At 43.5% G+C, this 18,914-nt stretch overlaps 2 protein-coding genes across 15 annotated transcripts in view; one reads left to right on the forward strand and one right to left on the reverse strand.

Moving 5' to 3' along the window:
• LOC129129107 (frizzled-9) overlaps positions 1-18,914 on the forward strand; it is a 40,756-nt gene that overhangs the window by 20,056 nt on the left and 1,786 nt on the right. The window contains exons 2-6 of one of the 9 annotated variants that reach the window (XR_013184850.1): positions 2,993-5,868; positions 6,967-7,055; positions 8,437-8,561; positions 8,960-9,072; positions 9,694-10,969. The gene's annotated coding sequence lies outside the window, so the exon portion shown is untranslated. The other 8 variants (XR_013184849.1, XR_013184852.1, XR_008535393.2 and 5 more) reach the window with 8 other exon arrangements.
• The window catches only part of BAZ1B (bromodomain adjacent to zinc finger domain 1B), a 47,713-nt gene that overhangs the window by 18,059 nt on the left and 10,740 nt on the right, over positions 1-18,914 (reverse strand). For all 6 annotated transcript variants that reach the window (XM_054646815.2, XM_054646817.2, XM_054646818.2 and 3 more), the window contains 9 exons: positions 16,127-16,248; positions 15,129-15,326; positions 12,292-13,987; positions 10,690-10,828; positions 10,081-10,211; positions 8,650-8,761; positions 2,075-2,173; positions 1,480-1,657; positions 849-1,034 (listed from right to left, as the gene is read on the reverse strand). In XM_054646815.2, the coding sequence (XP_054502790.1) occupies positions 849-1,034; positions 1,480-1,657; positions 2,075-2,173; positions 8,650-8,761; positions 10,081-10,211; positions 10,690-10,828; positions 12,292-13,987; positions 15,129-15,326; positions 16,127-16,248 (2,861 nt within the window). The remainder of the gene's footprint in view (positions 1-848; positions 1,035-1,479; positions 1,658-2,074; positions 2,174-8,649; positions 8,762-10,080; positions 10,212-10,689; positions 10,829-12,291; positions 13,988-15,128; positions 15,327-16,126; positions 16,249-18,914) is intronic.

Below are 18,914 nucleotides of genomic sequence, written 5' to 3' on the forward strand. Positions count from 1 at the left end.
GTCTCTCTCCACCTTTCTTGCCTGCTCCCTGCAGATAAACACAGGTGAAGAAATATAATTTGGTTTTAAGTTGGGACTTTCAAGTACTTCTGCTGATCCAATCCTGATATTGTTGCCTCTGCTGAAGTCAGTGATCAGTCAGGGCAGAGCTGAGGACAGTGGGGAAAGTCTTGTCACGGGGCATTAATGTCCTGTTCAACTAAATATACAGAAACCACCCCTGAACTCTAGTACCTATAGTACCTCTGCTGCACCAGTGTGAAACACTGGTGCAGCATAAGTGCCTGCAGTACCCTTCCCAACCCTCTGTAGCTCCTCTCTATCCCTTTTATTAGGAGAGATACATCTTTAGACCCACAATACTACTTTTCTCCTGGAGGCTTGCTTGCCCAGACATCTCCCCACGTGCTCCCACACATCCAACAACTTGTATCTCCCTTTGCCTAATGTGGTATTTACCTGAATCTCTTCCCCCTGAAGTCACCAGAACCCAAACATGTCTCTCCTTCTCTTTGTGGACCAAAGCACCATCAGTCCTCTCTTGCAGATACAACTCCTATTAAGTTCTGTGAAAATATTCTATAATATACTTTTATTTAAGCAGAATTGTATGGAAGGAACTTGACCCATTTCCTATTCACAGAGAGAAAAATAGGCATCTCCTCACTATTATTTTTACTTTCCCCATAATAAACAGGCAACACCTGGCCCCATAAACACCAAATACACTCAACTTCAAATCTGAAATGGGAGGAAGTTGCTCAAGATTTAGTACCTCATGAAATGGACTGCTACTACTCAAAGAGTTCTACTGCAAGACTGAAACAGAGCCCTGAGGTGAACAATACCTTGGCTTCTTCTGCCATTTTCTTGTCTTCATCTATCTCGTCCGCCCTGGCAATGTAATCGTCTCCTTGGTGTTTCCTTCTCTTCTGCTTAGGGGCCATGAAACCTTGCAGAAACTTCTTAACAACACCAGCCTGGAGCGCAATCACACACTCTCCAAAATCCTTTAGGCTCTCCAGCGAGTACACCTGTTGGAAGAGCACAGGACCCCATAACAGCTGGATATTACTCTCTCTGCTGCTTGAAGTGCATCTGCAAATGGACACCCGTGGTACCTAATGCAGTGTGGTTACCTGCCACACCTGGTTATGGAACCAGCATATTGCTGCTGTCTCAACAAGACATGCTGGCTTTGATATAGAAGATAAAAATCAGCTATGGAGTTCTGCTCCATAAAGAAACCTGTCATGAGAATATGGAAACAGGACAATTGAACAGGACACTCAGCTCCAACATTATGACCTGCCTATGCCTCAAGCCATCAGCTGTGTAATCTTGAAATAATTGTTTAAAGGACAAATGAGAAAACTGATTTCCTGCTCCTCTTGTCTGAGGAGAACAAAAGACCAAAGACCTTCCACAGAAAGTATCATCTCACACTTGTCTTGTTCAGTACTTTGCCTGTTCACTCACTTTTGCTTCATATTCTGGTGTCACATCAACATATCCCAAGCCTCCCTTCTGCAGCCGCGTTGCAACCTCAATCAGATCACTCCGGAGGTAGTTCAGCAGTTCCTGGTTGCCATCACAAGATTTGAGGCCCAAGTTCTGTTTCCGAGCCAAATGGATGGAATGTGTGATGTCCTGATACCTGGAAAATCAAACACAACCTTTGAGTACAGGCAGAGCACTGCCCTGGGAGCAGAGCAGGCTCTGGGACAATGGTCTTCAGTGAGAGCTATGAGCTCCACCAGTGCAGAACATTCTTTGAAAGACACATGAAAGCACGTGGCAAATCTGGCTCAGAGCAACCGGCCCTGCCTTTGTTCCTGGTTTCAAGGAGGAATTTAAAGACTGGCAGAACTTCCTCACTGCTCAGAGTGTTATTTATCAAGAATCTGCCCAAGAAAACCAGCAATTGCTCAACCTGAATGTCCTCCCCTCTTCAGCACAGGAATAATCAAAGCCCAGCCTGGGATGCTGCCCCAGGAATGGCAAGGATTGCTGTGCCAAGGACTTGCTCTGACTTGGAGAAGGCACACATAAGAAAAACAAAGAGTAGGCTCACTTTTTCTCCAAGCGCTCCTTGAGCTGGCTCTCCCTTACTCCTTGGGGGTGCAGGCAATCCAGCAGTTCATCCAAATCCTTCTGACTGTCACAGAGAAACCTGAAAGATAAAAAAATGCACCTAGACCACTACCCTAGAACACCTAGGGTATCTCTGTGACGATACAATTTCCTCTTCTAAATAGTTCCCAAGGATCAGCAGGTAGGGATAAGAGGTAACCTATATCCTGACACCATAGAGCAAGGTGAAACATTCCAGGAATGCTCGTAGAAGAATTCTGACTCAGGTTGGCTTCGTTTCAAGGTCCCCAAATGCAGCCAATGCCAGAGTAAGAAAAACAGAATCAAAATAAACACTAAACTGGTTTATAGATGTATTTTCCCCATTAAGTTTATTAAAACATTGACATTTGAATTTAGTTGTCTATCCCAGGGATTCCATTCCTACTCTGCAGTTAAGTGATCTGAATGTTGTGTTAGATGTACTAGAAAAGACTAACATACTATGCACTGACAGCATGGCAATTTAATATTATTTTCTTTCATTAAACAGAAATCCCCAGATTAAAAAGGAGATGTCCTGGCTGATCCCACAACTTCTGCTGCTGGAGATGTGTGCCTGTGCAGGCTCTGTCTCTGCAAGTGCATAAGTCCTCCTCTGCTAAGCTTGCCAAAACTTGAAAGCCCAAGTGCAGAATCTGAAAACCATATTGATCAGCTTGAAACCTTCTTGCTCAGGAATCCTTGAAGACAGCAATGGCCATCAGCAGTTAGTCCAATCTAAAAGGAGAACTACTTTTACAGAGTTCTCTAAATCAAGATATTCTTCAATTCCAAAGTACAATCATGTTTGCATGCTGGGTTGTACATTTAAATGAGATTCCACACTTTCCTTCTTTTCTTTCTAATTCTATTCTAGGAAACCGTGGAGACTCTTCATGTGATGGGATGTGGACTCAACTCAAGCTTCACAGGTCATTTACAGAAAATATGACTAATTCCCTATCTTCTATTAGAGGATGGCTCATCAGAAGAGGGAAGACAGGAAATAGGATAATCAACCTCATTTGGAAACAACTGCAAAGGACCACTCTGTGATCCTCACCAGAAGATTCCAGATCTAATCTTTCTTCTTGGGCATGAGCTCAGATGAGTCAAGCAACAACTAGAGAAAGATATCACTGTGGCTCTTCTTGGAATACCAGTCTCCAAAATGCTTATTTTTCTGGCAGAAATACTTACTAAATACCATATCAGAAAGTATTTCATAATTCTATCTATGGTCCTACTAGGGTAATAGCCTCACAATTTGCATTCAGCTAGGAAATTCATTACTCTAATAGAACATAGGATTGATTGCTCAACAATGGAAGCAGGATGTCTTCAAGCCAGTTATCTTCAGTACATCTGACCCCGTGGAGCATCCTCACTCTGTACCCTGAGATTAAAACCTTTGGGCACCATACTCTCTGCACCTCTCCCTGAAGAATAGGACAGAGCAGCTTCAGATATCCTTCACCTACTAGAATCTGTCACCACTGGGGAATGGCATAATCCATACGCCAAACCATCTGCTCTACAGATACTCAGCACAGAAGTATTTCCCAGACACCTTGAGATGGGTCGCCCAGGTCATGATAAAACAACATCAGACATTGCTGGTGATACACCATGGAATCCAGCTAGACAAATATTCAAGATGACAATGCCTGAGCTTTCCCTGTTTTCTCCCATGGAGACAAATTAAAGGGGGGCATTTACTGCACTGTTCTGTCACACTAAAAAGGAAAGGGCTCTGGAAACAGTCATCATGTAGGGTTTCTATTCTCCAGTATTTTGGGGGAAGATAACACAGGCTGCTGGGCAGGTGCAGAAAACAGCTCCCACCCTTCTAAGAAAGCCAGAGTTAAGCCCTGGTACAACTTTGTTCCTAATGAAAAGGACATAGGACAGGGAAGGAAGAACATCTGCAACAGGTACTTAAATCTTCCCAGTTCACCCTGAGAGTAAGAACTGGGCTTTCTGGGACAGGGAACTGATCTAATTAAGCCTGAACCTAAGCCTGATCTGCAAAATACAAACATATTGGAGACAGCATGTTAGTTTGATTAGTGACCCCTTTCTGCTCTGTGCAGCCACAGCTCCTGCTTCCCAAACTAGCTCCAGGCATGCCCTACCTGTAGGAACTACCTGCACATCCAGCTGGAGCTCAACCACTTCCAGGCTGGGAGCACTGACATGGTAAGACAGGGCTGGCATTTTAAATGGGGAAGAAAAGTGAGTCTTGCAGAAAGGGATGGTAAAACAGTTGGTTCCCTTCATGTTGCCTGACACAGATTAATCACACACTCCAGAGGGATGGGAAAGATCCCTTTGGGAAAGTCAAGACCAGGTTGGGGTCTTCAAATTTATATACAAGGGGGAAATCCTGACTGGTATCAGGGCTTCCTGCATTCACAAAGAACAGCCTAGATTCTCTCCTGACATTTCTGGCAGCACAAGCCAACAGACTGGTCAGCAACCAGAACAGAAGGCACAAATAGCACAAGCATCAGGTCAAAAGGAGCTTTCAGTATTCACTCAGGCTGAATATTCCTACCTGTTTTCAGGCTACAGGATGCAAGGGACCACAGAAAGATCTAAAACCTGGCCTAAGGAACAACAAAATTGAGAGAACAACAACTAGAGGAGCCCAGGACCACTACCTGCTTTGGAGGGTTGCTGGAAACAGGGGAATTCCATTTGTAGAATATAGGCAAGAAAAGGGAGTCTGTCAGCACCCATTCACAGTTAACTCAAATTGTCTTCTGAGGGAACCCACCATACCATGCTGAATTCCTAACAGATGAAGAACAACGGCAGTTACTCTGCAGCGATGCCAATGTTTCCAAATTCAACCCCTTTCTGACCAGGATGAGCAAGAAGTCTCCTGCATGCTAATATCCTGCCAAGGCTGTGATTCCCCCATGGTTCTTGCAGGAAAGTACACAGCTCACAAGCACTACAGTATGGACAGAGACTTCTTCAGAGCCTATGTGCCCAGAACAAGGAGATTTTTTAATAAGGATCAACATCTGTGAAAGTGGAGCACAAGTTGAACAGAGAGAGTGGTCCATCTGTCTGAAGAAGACAGAAGTAACCAAGTGTTTATGATGCTGCACTTTTAGCAGCACTGAACTAATACTTGAACACTGGACCCTTTTCTTTTCTGCGACAAAGTACTGACAGCAGAACTACTTCCATGAGATATTATTTATGTAACTCTTGATAAAAGTATAAATCTATTTCTCCCTTTATTAGTGCCCTACCAGCTCCCATCCTCAAAGGGAAAAGGGGCAGGACTGTGAAAATACAACTAATCAGAGTTAATTTAGTGTTTAATTTCACAGTCCCATCACTCTAAAGGATAAAAGGGTAAAGCTAAAGATCCTTTATATGCACTCTGAGGCTACTCAATCCCACATCCCACTAGGAAAAGAGACAAACAGCATGACCTAAAGCAGAACACAAAGAAATGAAACTTCCTATGCACATGTGAAAATTACACGTTATAGATGGACAAGTCCTTGTATCCAAACAACAGAGATATCCATGGACTTCAGTGTGGGCTCAGGGCTCCTCATGGCGTCCAACGATAATGTGCAAAAAGCAGCCAAGTAAAAGACTCTTCCATAACCATTTATGCTCAAAGCAGTCCTTGAGATCAATGGCAATGGCCCCAAAGGAAAATACAGGAATAGGAATATTTCCTATTTTTCCTAGGATTTTCCTATATTTCCTAGGATATCCTCAGAGGTAAGTTCTAGTTCCTGGCTATCCCCTGAAGTAACAGCTCCCAGCCTGTCTCTTGGCTTTCTGTGGATGCTTACATGTAAGTGGTGGCAGGTGTCAGACAGGTACTTAACAAACAAACCATAAGGAGCTCCAGATCTTTAAGGAAAAGCCTTTCAGCTCAGAGACTTTATGGCTTAGCTGCAGGCATGGCTTTGGATGCCCTATCTCTCAGGGAGAGGCAGTCACCACAGCACTCAATTAGAAGGGGTTATGTGTCCTTTGAGAAGCTGCCTCTGTGCCCCTGCTCAAGGCCCATGCCTGGCTCAGATTTCCAGCTGCACTGTTGCCCCTGCCTGGCAGAACAGTGCATAGAGGCACGAGACCCTTGTAAAAAACCAGCAAGTGCTGTGACTGTCAGCACTTAAAAGTCCTTCCTAGCAGGGACAAGAAAGAACAGAAATTAAGGACACTGTGGCATAACAGCCAGGCCAACCTCCAGATCAGTGTCTGATGTCTGAGTGGCCAAAAGGCAGAGCAGGTATGCAGTGACAGTTCTTCAACCTACTCCTCCAGACTGCAGCATCTGCTGGTTTGAGGACTCCTCTGTGTGCCAGGACAATTACCTTTGCGCTTCCTACTCCTCAATGAACTCCTCTCTCAGCAGTTTGTCCACTGGTGCTTTGAACAGGTGCAATTCACAGATCCACAGCAGCTGGTAGCAGCCAGTTGTGTACCTCAGCTGCAGCACTTTCCTCTCCATTTCAAAACAGCCATTTGCTACTTTTATTTCCTGATCCCTCTTTTCTCTATCAAAGAAAACCTCTTTAGGAGACTTCCCCAGTTTCCTCTAGCATTACTCTCCATCTCCCTGCTGAAGATACAAGTTTAGAGTGTTTCTGTTATTTATTTAGTATTTCTTAGCCAATTATTCTCTCATGCAAAGAGCTTCCCTCTTCTCCGAAGGCAGACCCTGTAACGATAGATTTTGTGAAGCAGGATTGTTCCCCAAGGGGGAAAATAATTGTTTTGCCCTTAGTCTGTACTACACTTTATCATTCTTTTTATTTCTTTCACTGAGATTCACCACAGGTTTTAAGTAGGCTTTCTTACTTTTAACAGCTTCCTTATCCTGATGTGAACTCAAAATGTTTTGTTATTGCTGCTACAGTTTTGTTTCCAACTTCCTCAACCCTTTCTTTTTTCCAAAGGTAAGAGACAGCACTTGCTCAAACCATTTAGTAGGAAACTCTAAGGCAAATATTTCTGAAAGTGTTTTGGGCTTCTGGCTGTCACTTTAAGCTTTTTTTTTTAAAGAAGCTTCTTAATTCTTTTTGTTGTTTTCTTTTCTAAAAGGAGAATACCATCTATTATGGTCACTCCATACAAAGCAGCTCCTAGTGACAGAATATAATTTAGCACTGAGTGTGTCCAGGATCTGGTTCCAAGAGCTACTCCTCCCAGGCTGTGACTGGTTACTCCACACAGCACTCCTGCCTCTGTCACCACACTGATTTCCCTCAGAATGTTGTTGGGAGTTGCCAACCTGAATGAGCAGATCAAATACTGTGCTTTTTCAAGTTCAGCCTGGAGTCACAAAAGCTGAAGGAATTCTGTGTTAATTAACTCACCCAGTTTGGCTCTATGGTGCCCTCAGTGTTAGCAATGTGCTCTGTAAGTTTAATCTACTGTTTTCCTTATGGAATTGGTCCTTCTCCTGGAACACACCTTGCCATCTCTGCTCAATAAAGATCAAGTGTTAGAGGAGGCAGTCAGGAAGAGCAGAGGACTTCCCTGTGGATCACACTGCCTGTGCAGGACCCATTCCCTGGAAAGCCCAGCTGCCTGAATTTTGGCAAGATGTGCAAAGGCCCAGGGGTAACAGGGTGGGGATTTGTCATGGGAGGATGGGCCAGTGAAGGAAAGCACAGGAACTCTATGATATCCTATGACCTGATGCCATGACAGATAAGCAGCAGGGCAATACCAAGAGTCAGCACCCAATGCTGGTGGTTCAGATAAATCAAAACACCCACAATTTCAGTCTCTTTTACAGTTCCTGGTGGGGAAGCAGGTACACGTTTAGTAAAAAAGTAGCTCTGACTGGCAACTATTCTTTGGAGATGAGTTCAGCTCTATTTATCAAAGACCAAAGCAACCCCACTCTGTGTGTCAGCAGTGGAACTGTGTGGGACAGACACTGCTAAGAGGGGAGCTGCAGGAGCACATACTTTGTGACAGTTATGCTCAGGGTTATCTAAAAAAATACACAGTGCTCCACAGCAGTTAACAGGTGAAGCTTAGCCAGGGTTTTCTGGCACGGGGACAACTGATGAGCACTCCTTACCACACAGAGCAACATTCAACCGAGGAGAATTTCTTTAACGACACTGATAAGGCCAATTACTGCTGCAGGTTACAATCAACCATGCTCAAAGGTAGATTTGATTCACTTAGAAGACACTGCTTGGCATTGGGAAGCATTAAAGGGATAAGAGGCTGTCAACATGGAAGAATAAAATATTTAAAAAGCAATACATCAAAGAAGCATTTTAAAAGCTTAATTTATACTGCCTTTGTATGATTGATTAGGTTGAATGATGGCTCCACTGGCTCTTGGACTGGCTACCCTGTTAGCAGGGCAGTAATAGTATCAGCAACAGAGGCCTGCAGAGCTGCTGAACCAACCCAACTGCTCAGCACTGAAAGAGGAACAGGTTTGTAGCAGGTTTAGTAAAAGAAATCTGTCTAGATTCCTTGACCTTTACATTTTGAGTACTTTGCGGCTATGGAAGTGTGTGTTACCATAAGTTCTGGCCCTGCTTGGGAGTGGTGGTCTCAGCAGGCAGGTCTGTGGTGGGCATGGAACGGTGCAGCTTGTTCCCTCGGCTGTCACTGCCTGTGCTCTTCCGCTTCTCTGCAAAAGAAAAGCACAGGCTCAGGTAGATTCCTGAGCAGCATTCCTACTATTCCAAATACATAAAACTAGTTTCACTTTTTAGCTGTATAGTGACGAAGCACTTTGAAAACCAAAGGAGGTATAAGCAGTATGAATTTTTATTTCTGAGCATCTCAGGTAACACTCCGACATGAATTTAAATCTTTGCTCATTCAGGCCTTCGGTTGTTAAGTTTCCAAAGGAATGTGCTGAAATCCTGCCCACTGGCTGCAGCAGCGGCTGAGAGATGAAAACAGCTGGAAGCAAAGAGTTGATCAGGAACACAGCTGGTCAGTATTTGAAACAGCTCTTGTAACATGGAGGAGCTTGGAATGATACACCTCCAGCTCAGTCAGTCTCAAAGACACAGGTGTCTGTAAAATTACACCTGGATGAAGGATCTCACTGTATGTTTGCCCTGTTCTATTCCTCTACAGGTGTCTAGTTTGCCCCTTGTCTAAGACAATCCTACCAGGTGAGGGCTTGGATCTAACTCCATAAGCTCTCCCATGCAGGATTGCTTAGATGGACTCAGTGCCAGAGCGTGATGTTCCAAAAGCAAGAAATGATCACGACTGAAACTCAGTTGAGTCAGATTATTGCAGTATCTTCTGTCTCAAGAACTACTTCCACACAGAAATGTTAAGTTTCCTTCTGTACAGATAGATTTCTGTGCCTGTTCAAGCTTGCAAGGCTCCAGAACCCAGGCTCCAAGTCAGCCAGGCAAAATCACCACACAGAGGAAGCACTAGAAGTTCAGCAAGTCCCTTCCATCTCACCTGCACATTCAGCAAAGGTGAAGAGAAGGTTGAGAGGAACTGCATGAGGGATGTTCATCAAAACAATCTCAAATCTCAATCAGCAAAGCTGTGTATATCTAACAGACTGCCCTGCTTGTTACTATTCCACAGGCTGATCTAGGAGTCTTGGCGCCAGCAGAATATCAGCACTGTGACAGACATCCTCACTCTGCAGCACAACTAGCTAATTGTGCAAGGGGTCTGGCATGCTGCAACTCAGCAGAGTCAGAGTGAACCAGAGGGATGATACCAACTGACATCAACCTTGCTACTTGAAGGAGAGGAGACTGTCCTTAGGTGGAACACTGCAGGCAAGTCTCCAGACCTGCAGCAGCAGAATGGAAATATCACCAGCACCTCCTCTGTGCAGGCTTCCAGAGTTTAAAGGAGGCTTAAATCAGAGTATCCCCATGAAAACACTCGGACTCGGCAGTTCTTTCACACTCATGACTCCATTTGAATAGTCAGAGCAGAGGAAATACCCTCAAGAGACCATACCTCCAGGGCTGTAGTCCTTCTTTGAATCTTCCTTTTTCTGATGGGGAAGGGTAAATCTGTAGTTTATACTGTCATGTACCCAGCCTTTCTCAATAAACAAGCCAGGAACTTCATCTGAAAACAGCCAGTACCTGTAAGAAGTATGTGTTATTATTAGGTACCAGTCTCCTTTTCTGGCTAGTTAAACACACACACACACACACACTTTTATTTGCATTGAGTCAAGAAGCATCTGTGTGCTCAACTCACTAAAAGCTGAATGCAGGCATATCTTTATGTTAGCCCTGCTGAGAAACACAGAAAGCTTAGCTTAGAATCCATTCCAAGAGCATGCCTGCGCAACAACCATGAAAAAAAAAGAAAAGATGGTAACAAGGTTCCTGAGCAGCCAATGCCAGCATTTGAACCTCCACTAGTCCTGACCTCCATGGGAAGGCTTCAAAAAGTTGAGGACGTAACCAGCCACTTCATATACACAAATATTTTCCCCTTCTCTCTCCTCTGCAATTCCATACACCCTCCCTGTCTATCCCTTCCTGGGGGATGATATCTGACACAGCCCTTCTTCTCAGGGCAGAGATGGAAGTTCATGGTCATCTCCTTTCCCACCTGTTGTGATTCCTGTCAGTGCCAATTGGGGTCCTGCGCATCACCAGCTTGGCTTTGGCAATTCCATCCTGGAAAGTTTTCTCAGCAGCAGCTTTATGCCTCCGGATTCTTTCTTCCTCTGCTTCTTTCTCCATCCTCACTGTTAGAATCAGCAAAGAGCAGCATTAGTTTTCCTTTATTGTATCCAGACATCAATATTTATTGTCTTTTATTTTACTATACCATGGGAGTAAAAACAAGCAGTTTTATTGGGGATTTTAATAAACATTCTTGACAACCATACACTCTTCTGTTTACTTTCTGCCCACCATTCTACAAAAAAAAAAAAAAAAATCCCATATAGATATATATAGAAGTAGTCAATATCACAGAATCATGGAATGGTTTGGGTTGTAAGACACCTTGAAGATCATCTTGTTCCAACCCTGCCATGGTCAGGGACACCTTCCACTAGACCAGGTTGCTCTAAACCCTGTCCAGCCTGGCCTTGGACACTTCCAAGGAGAGGGCAGCCACAGATTCTCTGGGCAACCTGTGCCAGGCTAGGATGGATGGGACTTGGGGCAGCCTGGTCTAGTAGAAGGTGTCTTTGCCCATGAAGCGGGGGGGAACCATGATCAACTTTTAGGTCCCTTCCAATCCAAACCATTCTGTGATTCTTGGTCTCCCAGAACAGATACTCCCACATTCCAGCTAAGGAACAAAAGCCAGGCTCCATGAGGGATGCTTATCCCTCACTTGTTTCAGAAGGAAAATGACAACCTAGATGAGCTACACTGTCCACTTCCATCCACCCAGCATCCACATTTACAACCAATAAAACCCCTAAACTGTAATTCCGAAGCGTTCTCTCTTTACACCTATACTCCTCAAGCAGCACTACTTACACAGAGACAAGGTCTGGTGTTGCAACTCATGATTTAGAGAGGTTTGAGTGGACAGTTTATATTTACACAGCTCCATAACTAAATCATTAAAGCGAGAAACACTAAACTGAGATTTATTGCCCAAATCCTGATATGAGAGAAGGGCTGCTGGCAACAACCTGACCATGGGAACAGCAGCAGGGCCAGCAGTAGGAACTGATTTTAGGCAGGAAGTTTCTCCTCTGTACCCAAGAACCAGATGATATTTGGACATAAGACAAATTTTTGGTTATTTTCTGTTCCCAAAACAGATACTGTCCTGTCCAACTTCTCTGGGCCTGCCATAATTAGAAAGGTACTGAACAAAAGACAGACACAAATAAAAAACTAGAAGCAGATATTGGTTTTTCTTAAATTTACAACGTTTAAGCTGCCACAGGAACCACAGGAGATGAATTATAAATCTCCAGTGAGCAAATCCCATAAATTCCATATAGCCATCTCTATTTGTGGAATTTAGACAGTAAATCACAAAAGAAGAGGTCACCTGGGTTTATACCGTGTTAGGTATAATGGTGCTGGAGCTTCAGTGCTCTATTATGTGATTCTGAGATCTATATTCCTACGTTTTATTTAGGTTTCATTCAGAAAATGCTTCCAGAAACAGGCTATCATTTTTGCCATGAAGTTATTCCACAACACACAAACACTCTACTCGCTAGGTAATTTTTCTTACCTCTCATTTGTATTTCTTGTTGCTCCCTCTCTTTCTTGGCTTGGATGGCAAGAAGGCGCCTGCTCTTCACAGCACTGATCATATCATCAGCTTCGATTTCCACCCGGTGCTCTATTTTCATAATTTCGTGTTTTTTCTTTTCATTTCTTCCCATCACATGCTCTTCTTTCCCATTCTCCTTGGTTTTAGCCACCATTTCTTTTCGCTTCTGTTTCTCTGCCCTCTTCTTGTCATTTTCCTCCTTCAGGACAGCCAGGCGCTCTTTCCACAGCTCAGCTGAGGCCTGCTGCTTGGCCTCCACATGGTCCTGCACTGAGTATGTCATTAGGATCCGGTGACACAGCGCTCCAAGGATCCGCAATTTCTCTTCAGGAGTCAGCTCAAAGAACTCTGATGTCTCCAGTTTCTCCAAAAACTCATCCTGTACCTCATTATCCTCGAAAGCTGCTGAATCCTTACTTTCATCTACATTATCTGAGACCTCGCTTTCCTCTTGCACATCTGACTTACGCAGGCACAGGCGAACCAACTCGGAAGCGGAATGCAGAGTAAGTGGGATTTCAGAAAGTTTCATTCCCAGTTCAGCATAATCCTCAGCAATTTCATCCTGCAGCAGGGTCTGCAAGAGAATGACCAGTACTCTGTTCAAGTACAGGAAGCCTCCCTTTTCTGCACAAAGGGCTTCCATCAGGGACACTGCTGTGATGGGATACTGAGCATCTGGCATCAATAACCCTGAGTAACAGCTCAGGAACTCCACCACCATGGCCACATCCCCAAAAAGTGTGTTAGGAAGTCCCTCTGGAGTATCAACCAGCTTAAAAGTAGGCAATGTCTTCCCTTTCAGATCTTGGTCCTCAAATCTCCTCTGTTTTTCCAGTTTTTCCTTCATCTCCTTCTCCTTCCGCTCCTTTGCTCTTTCCTTCAGTTTCTCTTTCAGCTTTTCCCTTTTCTTCTTCATGTACTCCTTCCGCTGTTCCTCAGTCATGGTGGCCCATCTCTTCCTGTGTTCCAGGAGCTCATAGCGTTTCTGTACCAACCCTCGTAAATCCTCGGGGAGACGGGCACGGTCCTCATTGGAAAGCAGCCGAGCTGTTTTGGAGATGATGCAGGACAGAGCACTTTTTTTGTCTTCCCGGTCTTTGTTTTCTTTGTAATAGGCAATGAGATGGAGTGCTGCAGGAGGCAGATGTTTCTGGGGTTTCCTGGAAGATCCAGGGGTGCCTCCAGAGTTCCTGGAAGCCCTGGACACTTTGGTGGTACCTTTAGCCATGTCCAGCAGTGTCATTTGCTTCATTTTCATCTTGGGGGTCTTCAAACCTTTCCTGGGAGACTTTGCCTTCCCCGACGACTTCTGCCCATTCAGAACCCTTTTGCCTCTTTGCTTTTTGTCCAAGGATTTGTTGTTCCCCTTTCCTAGTCGGCTCCTCTTTGGAATGTGAAAGTTAGAACCAAGTTTAGCAGGTGACACAATTTTCATCACCTCTTCCAGCTCCTCTTTAGGACAATTTGAGTTCTTAGAGTTTTTCACCTTCAGCGGAGAGCCAATTATAGATTTTTCCAAATGCACGTGACACCACAGGGTTGGACTCAGCGGCTGTCCCAGTGAAGATCCATCTGCTTTGGATTTCTTAGGAAGCTTTCTTTCAGGTGACCGAGAGCTCTTCCTCTTGGCTGAGGGATTGAGAGCCATATACTAAAATTAAAGGAAGAATTATTTTGTATTAATATTGAAAGGTAAATAAAGTTATCTAGATCTCTTCCTGTCAATTATTTTTGCCCATTTTTATTATTTTTTTTTTCCTAATGAAATTGCTCATTGCTCTAAGGGTAACAGGCTTCTGCAATCATAATCAGTCAGAGAATGGCTTAGGTTCAGAGGGACCATTAAGATCATCTTGTTCCAACTCCTGCCACAGGCACGGACACCTACTACTAGACCAGGTTGCTTCAAGTCCTGTTCAACCTGGACTTGGACACTTCCAGGGATGAGGCAGCCACAGCTTCTCTGGGCAACCTGTGCCAGGACCTCACCACCCCCACAGGGAAGAATTTTTTCCCCAATATTCAATTTAAACCTACTCCATGTGAGTTTGAAGTCATTTCCCCTTGCCCCGAACAAATATTTATCTTCTAGTTTTACAACAACACTTGACAGTCTATGAAAAAGTGAGTTTACTGAATGAACAAAATAGTGCTTTCTACACCAGAAGATGGATTTTAAAACAGCACATTTCATGGTATGGCATTTAGTTGGTTAATATTATATTTGGCTGGTTAGCACTATGGGCTGGAAGAACCCATTCATGCTATGTACGTATTCAGTAAATTGTATTATCTGCCATCGCTCAAGGCAACCCTGTACATGAACCAGGCCTCATGAAGTCACATGCATCCAGGTCTTGGGCCCAATACCTGACACTACCACATAAAGACTGCAGCTCTCCCATTTCTCTTACACCAGGAAATTTACTTTACTTGTAGACAAGTAATGCAAACCATTGGAAAAATTAAAAGGCAGTTGCATCTCAAATTTTTAAAGCAGACCACTGTTCCAGATGTTCAAGCCATGTCACCTCTCAAAAGGTCAACCTTCAAAAGAGTAGGTTTTCCTGCTCTGCTTCTCTCTGGATTTAACAGATATGTGGAATTGGCACTTGGGGATATGGTTTAGTGGTGGCCTCGGTGATGCTGAGTAACAGTGAGGTTTGATGATCTTAAGGGGCTTTCAACCCTAATGATTTTGTGATTCTAAAACCCAACCAGCACACTGAGGTCTCTGCCAAGACTCAAGGAATGGGTGGCAAAGCAAAGCAGGTACTTTTAGGAATTCTTACCTTATGTGGGTCAAGCAAGAAGTCACTGAATTTACTGGGGAGAGAGTACTTCTTCACTAACTCATCCTCCACAACCCAGGGAGCGTTCTCACACGTGCCAGCACGTAGCGCATTGTGACGGATGAAGTACCTCAGGATCTCCTTGTTGGGAGGACGCTCTGTACGGACTAAGCTATCTGCTGGAACGTTGCTGATGATCTTGGAGATAAGAGACACACTGTTAATGATTAACTTCTAACCACATTATAAATACAGATCATATGCCTATAAGGAACAATGATCATTGTACTGCTTCATGTCCGAAAACTCCTCGCTCATTCAAAGCTGTCTTGGAAAGACTCAAACCAAACAGAATTTGCAGAACTGAGACATACAGAGATTGGTAGGAGAATCAGATAGCTAGAAATAGTAGAGACCATGAGTTTATGATGCAGATTTTTTGCCAAAGCCCACTGTTTAATCTCTGGCCTTCCTGCAGCTTGTGCTTGCTACTGACTTTTAAGCTTTTACATATACATGTTTGATTTTTTTTCCTGAGACCAAAGGAGCACCTCTGTACATGGTACTCTTTGAGGTCAGCACTTCCTCATTTGTCAAATTACCAAAAAACAGACAAAAAGCACAGAGCAGTGCTGCAGCTATCCAGAGCTTCCCGAAGCACTGCCACCTCCAACTCAGAGCACCTTGGTCAGGACAACAGCAACAACCACCACTCATGATTTCACTGGTCTCATGAACTGCAAGACCAGAGATGAGGCACTTAACAGCAACCACAATAAAGCTCTGTGACTCAGTGTGTGTGGTACCAAGTGATTCCATTCACAAAACCTAATTACAGAAAGAAACAGACAGGCTGGTCAGCCTCACAGACAACTATCCTGCTTCCAATGCCTTGACTCTGGCAGAAAGTACTATATTGTGCTGTATAATCATCAACAGTGATTAATTAAACTTGCATATTCATGTTATAATATCAAGGACTCAAGCAGACAACTCACCTTATCTTCATTTTTCAGTTTGACATCATATTTGTGCGGCAGGAACTTAGGTGGGACCCACTTCCTTTCTTCCTTCTTTAACGAAGTGGGAAGCTTTCGAGGAGACCTACGTGCTCGATCATCTGATAAAAGAAGGTGAGACACGGTCTTATTATTACAGTTAAAAAGATTTAAAAAAAAAAAAGAAGAAAAAAAAAAAAAAGAAGGAAAGAAAAAGGTTAAAAAATCCAGACCACTACTGGACAGGACATGTGACTTCTTGCTATCTGTACAGTGTTTGGTTAAACTAGAACATTAGGAATATAACCCAAACTGGATTTTAGAAATAGCCAGAAGATACAGGCCAGGAATGGAGGCCCAGACCAGCTCTGAACTAAGGAGGTAAAACCTATCTTCATGGAGTACAAAGGACCATCTTCACTTAAACCCATCTCTCTGCAGTAAGCTGCAACCACCTACCCAAAAGGGGAAAATGCAAGATTTATGAAAGGGAGATATAACCCCACCAGTAAACCTGCTAAGGGAACTCCTCCAACAGCCCTGACTACCTATGCCATGCCTTCTTTGAAATAGTTCCATGGTAGGAATCACTGACTTGGTTTTGTCTTAAGAAAAGAAAGCAATCTCCAAATGTTTTTATGTCTGTGGCTACCACAGAATCATGGAATAGTCTGAGATGGACGGGACCTTAAAGCTCATCTCATTCCACACCCCCTTCACTAGACCAGAGACACCTTCCACTAGACCTCCATGCTACAAGCCCCGTCCAACCTGATCTTGGACACTTCTAGGAATCAGGAAGCCACAGCTACTCTGGGCAACATGTGCCAAGGGCTCACCACTCTCAAAGGGAAGAATTTCTTCCTAGGATTCAAAGAAAACAATAAAGCAAGCATGAAGGATGAGAGTAATAATCTACTAAATATACAGAGAATAAAAGTAGATGTTAAACCTAAAAAAACCTTAAGAATATAGACCTCAGAATCACATAATAGAGCACTGAAGCTCCAGCACCATTATACCTAACACAGTATAAACCCAAGTGACCACCTCTTTTGTGATTTACTGTCTAGATTCCACAAACAGGGATGGCTATATGGAATTCCATCAAACAGCACCTGGATATTTGGGTGAGGAAGAAGAAATTACTATCCATTCCATCCTGAAGTTAATTTTAAAAAGCCAGCTTCATTTGTTGTTGCATTCTATTGTAATAAAACATACATTTATCCCTCAAAGAGTTCAAAGCCACATAGATGATGCTTTTAGGAAAATGGTCTATGGAAGATGTTCCTGTCCATAGCAGGGGGGGGTTGGAATGAGAGCTTCTTTAAGGTCCCTTCCAACACAGCTGATTCTGTGTTTCTAAAGCATCTATACTGTGTTGTCTCCTGGATTCACTTTATTTCAGATTGTCCAGAGTAGTACAGGTTCCAAGTCCAACTCAAGCTACAGAACCAGCCTCCAGCAGTTCCCCATCAATTTTCAGGACAATCTAGCCTTTCCTTGCTCCTGCAGATTTTCCACAGTTCATTCCCTAACCAACTAAAAATATAAAGTAAAATATCATGGTATAATGCCTTATTTTTAGCTTCTGAAGGACAGTAGACTCCTAAGCAGAGAGGCTGAAACTATCTTTCTCTGCCCCATTTCTCCTCCTACAAAACCAGCAAGTCTGACACAAGTATTAATAGAACTGTCAAGGTTTGCTCTGACCCCTCTTGTGCACACAGGCACACACAGCTCCTACATGACAGTTATACAGAGCTTGTTTCTGCTTCCAGTTACTCACTCTAGTGTAGTGACTTCAACCCACATCAAGTGGCCACATGTGAACATTATTAGAGAGGAAAAGTCCAGGTCAGTGTCACTTGGGAACCCCCCCCCCAGCCTCTGGGGATGCAACTCAACATTTTGTACTTCTGTAGTCTGCTGTGTAACTGTAAGAATTGCTACATAATGATATTAACACACTCTGGATGAATTTGTTTCAATGACGTTACTATGAGCCTATGTTCTGTTATAGCCCAGATTACAAAAGCAACAAAATAGCCTTTTAGTAACAGCATATATACAAGGAAAAGAAAGAAAAGAATACATGTTTACTGTTTCGGTTATGACTCTGCCAGCATCTTGAGCTGGAAAATGCTGAGGTTCATCTTTTCCAGAAAGGGGAGGACAGTCCCAGCTTCCAGAGGTGACTACGTACAGGCCAGAACCAACTGAGTCAGGGACTGAAACGAGAGCAGGAACCCCCATTCCTGCAGTATCTGACTTTGGAGTGCTGCACTGGCAATGCCCACAGCTGCTGCCCAAAGGATCATGGTAAGTCTTTTTTAAACATCCAGATCCAAAATTGCTGCTGTAAATTTGATCACTGAGCATTTTTGAAGTAAAAGGTACTTCCCATGCCTCTTATGTGGCATCTCGAGAGAATTATGACTCAATAAAAAAATACATATATAAATAAATAAAGCGTAATTAGCCCCTCTCCAAGTACAACCCTTGTTTCCAATGATGTGTATAAGGCCAGACTGTTTCTGAAGCGCCTTTTTTTGCTTCCTGATTATACAGAACATTGCAATGAAATCAAAACAGCTCATAACAATACCCATCAAAAAGAGCTGACAATTTTTAAACTCAGGACTAGACCTTGATACAACTTCTTTTCCACTCTTGACTTTGCTATTTTCTCACTGGGCTATTTTCAAAGTTTTCTCTTCCCCACATTACACAACTTCCTGAATGCTGGAGTCACTATTTACAAATGCCAATAGTTTATTCATTT

The sequence above is a fragment of the Agelaius phoeniceus genome, chromosome 20 (assembly GCF_051311805.1).
Source record: "Agelaius phoeniceus isolate bAgePho1 chromosome 20, bAgePho1.hap1, whole genome shotgun sequence".
NCBI classification, from domain to species: domain Eukaryota; kingdom Metazoa; phylum Chordata; class Aves; order Passeriformes; family Icteridae; genus Agelaius; species Agelaius phoeniceus.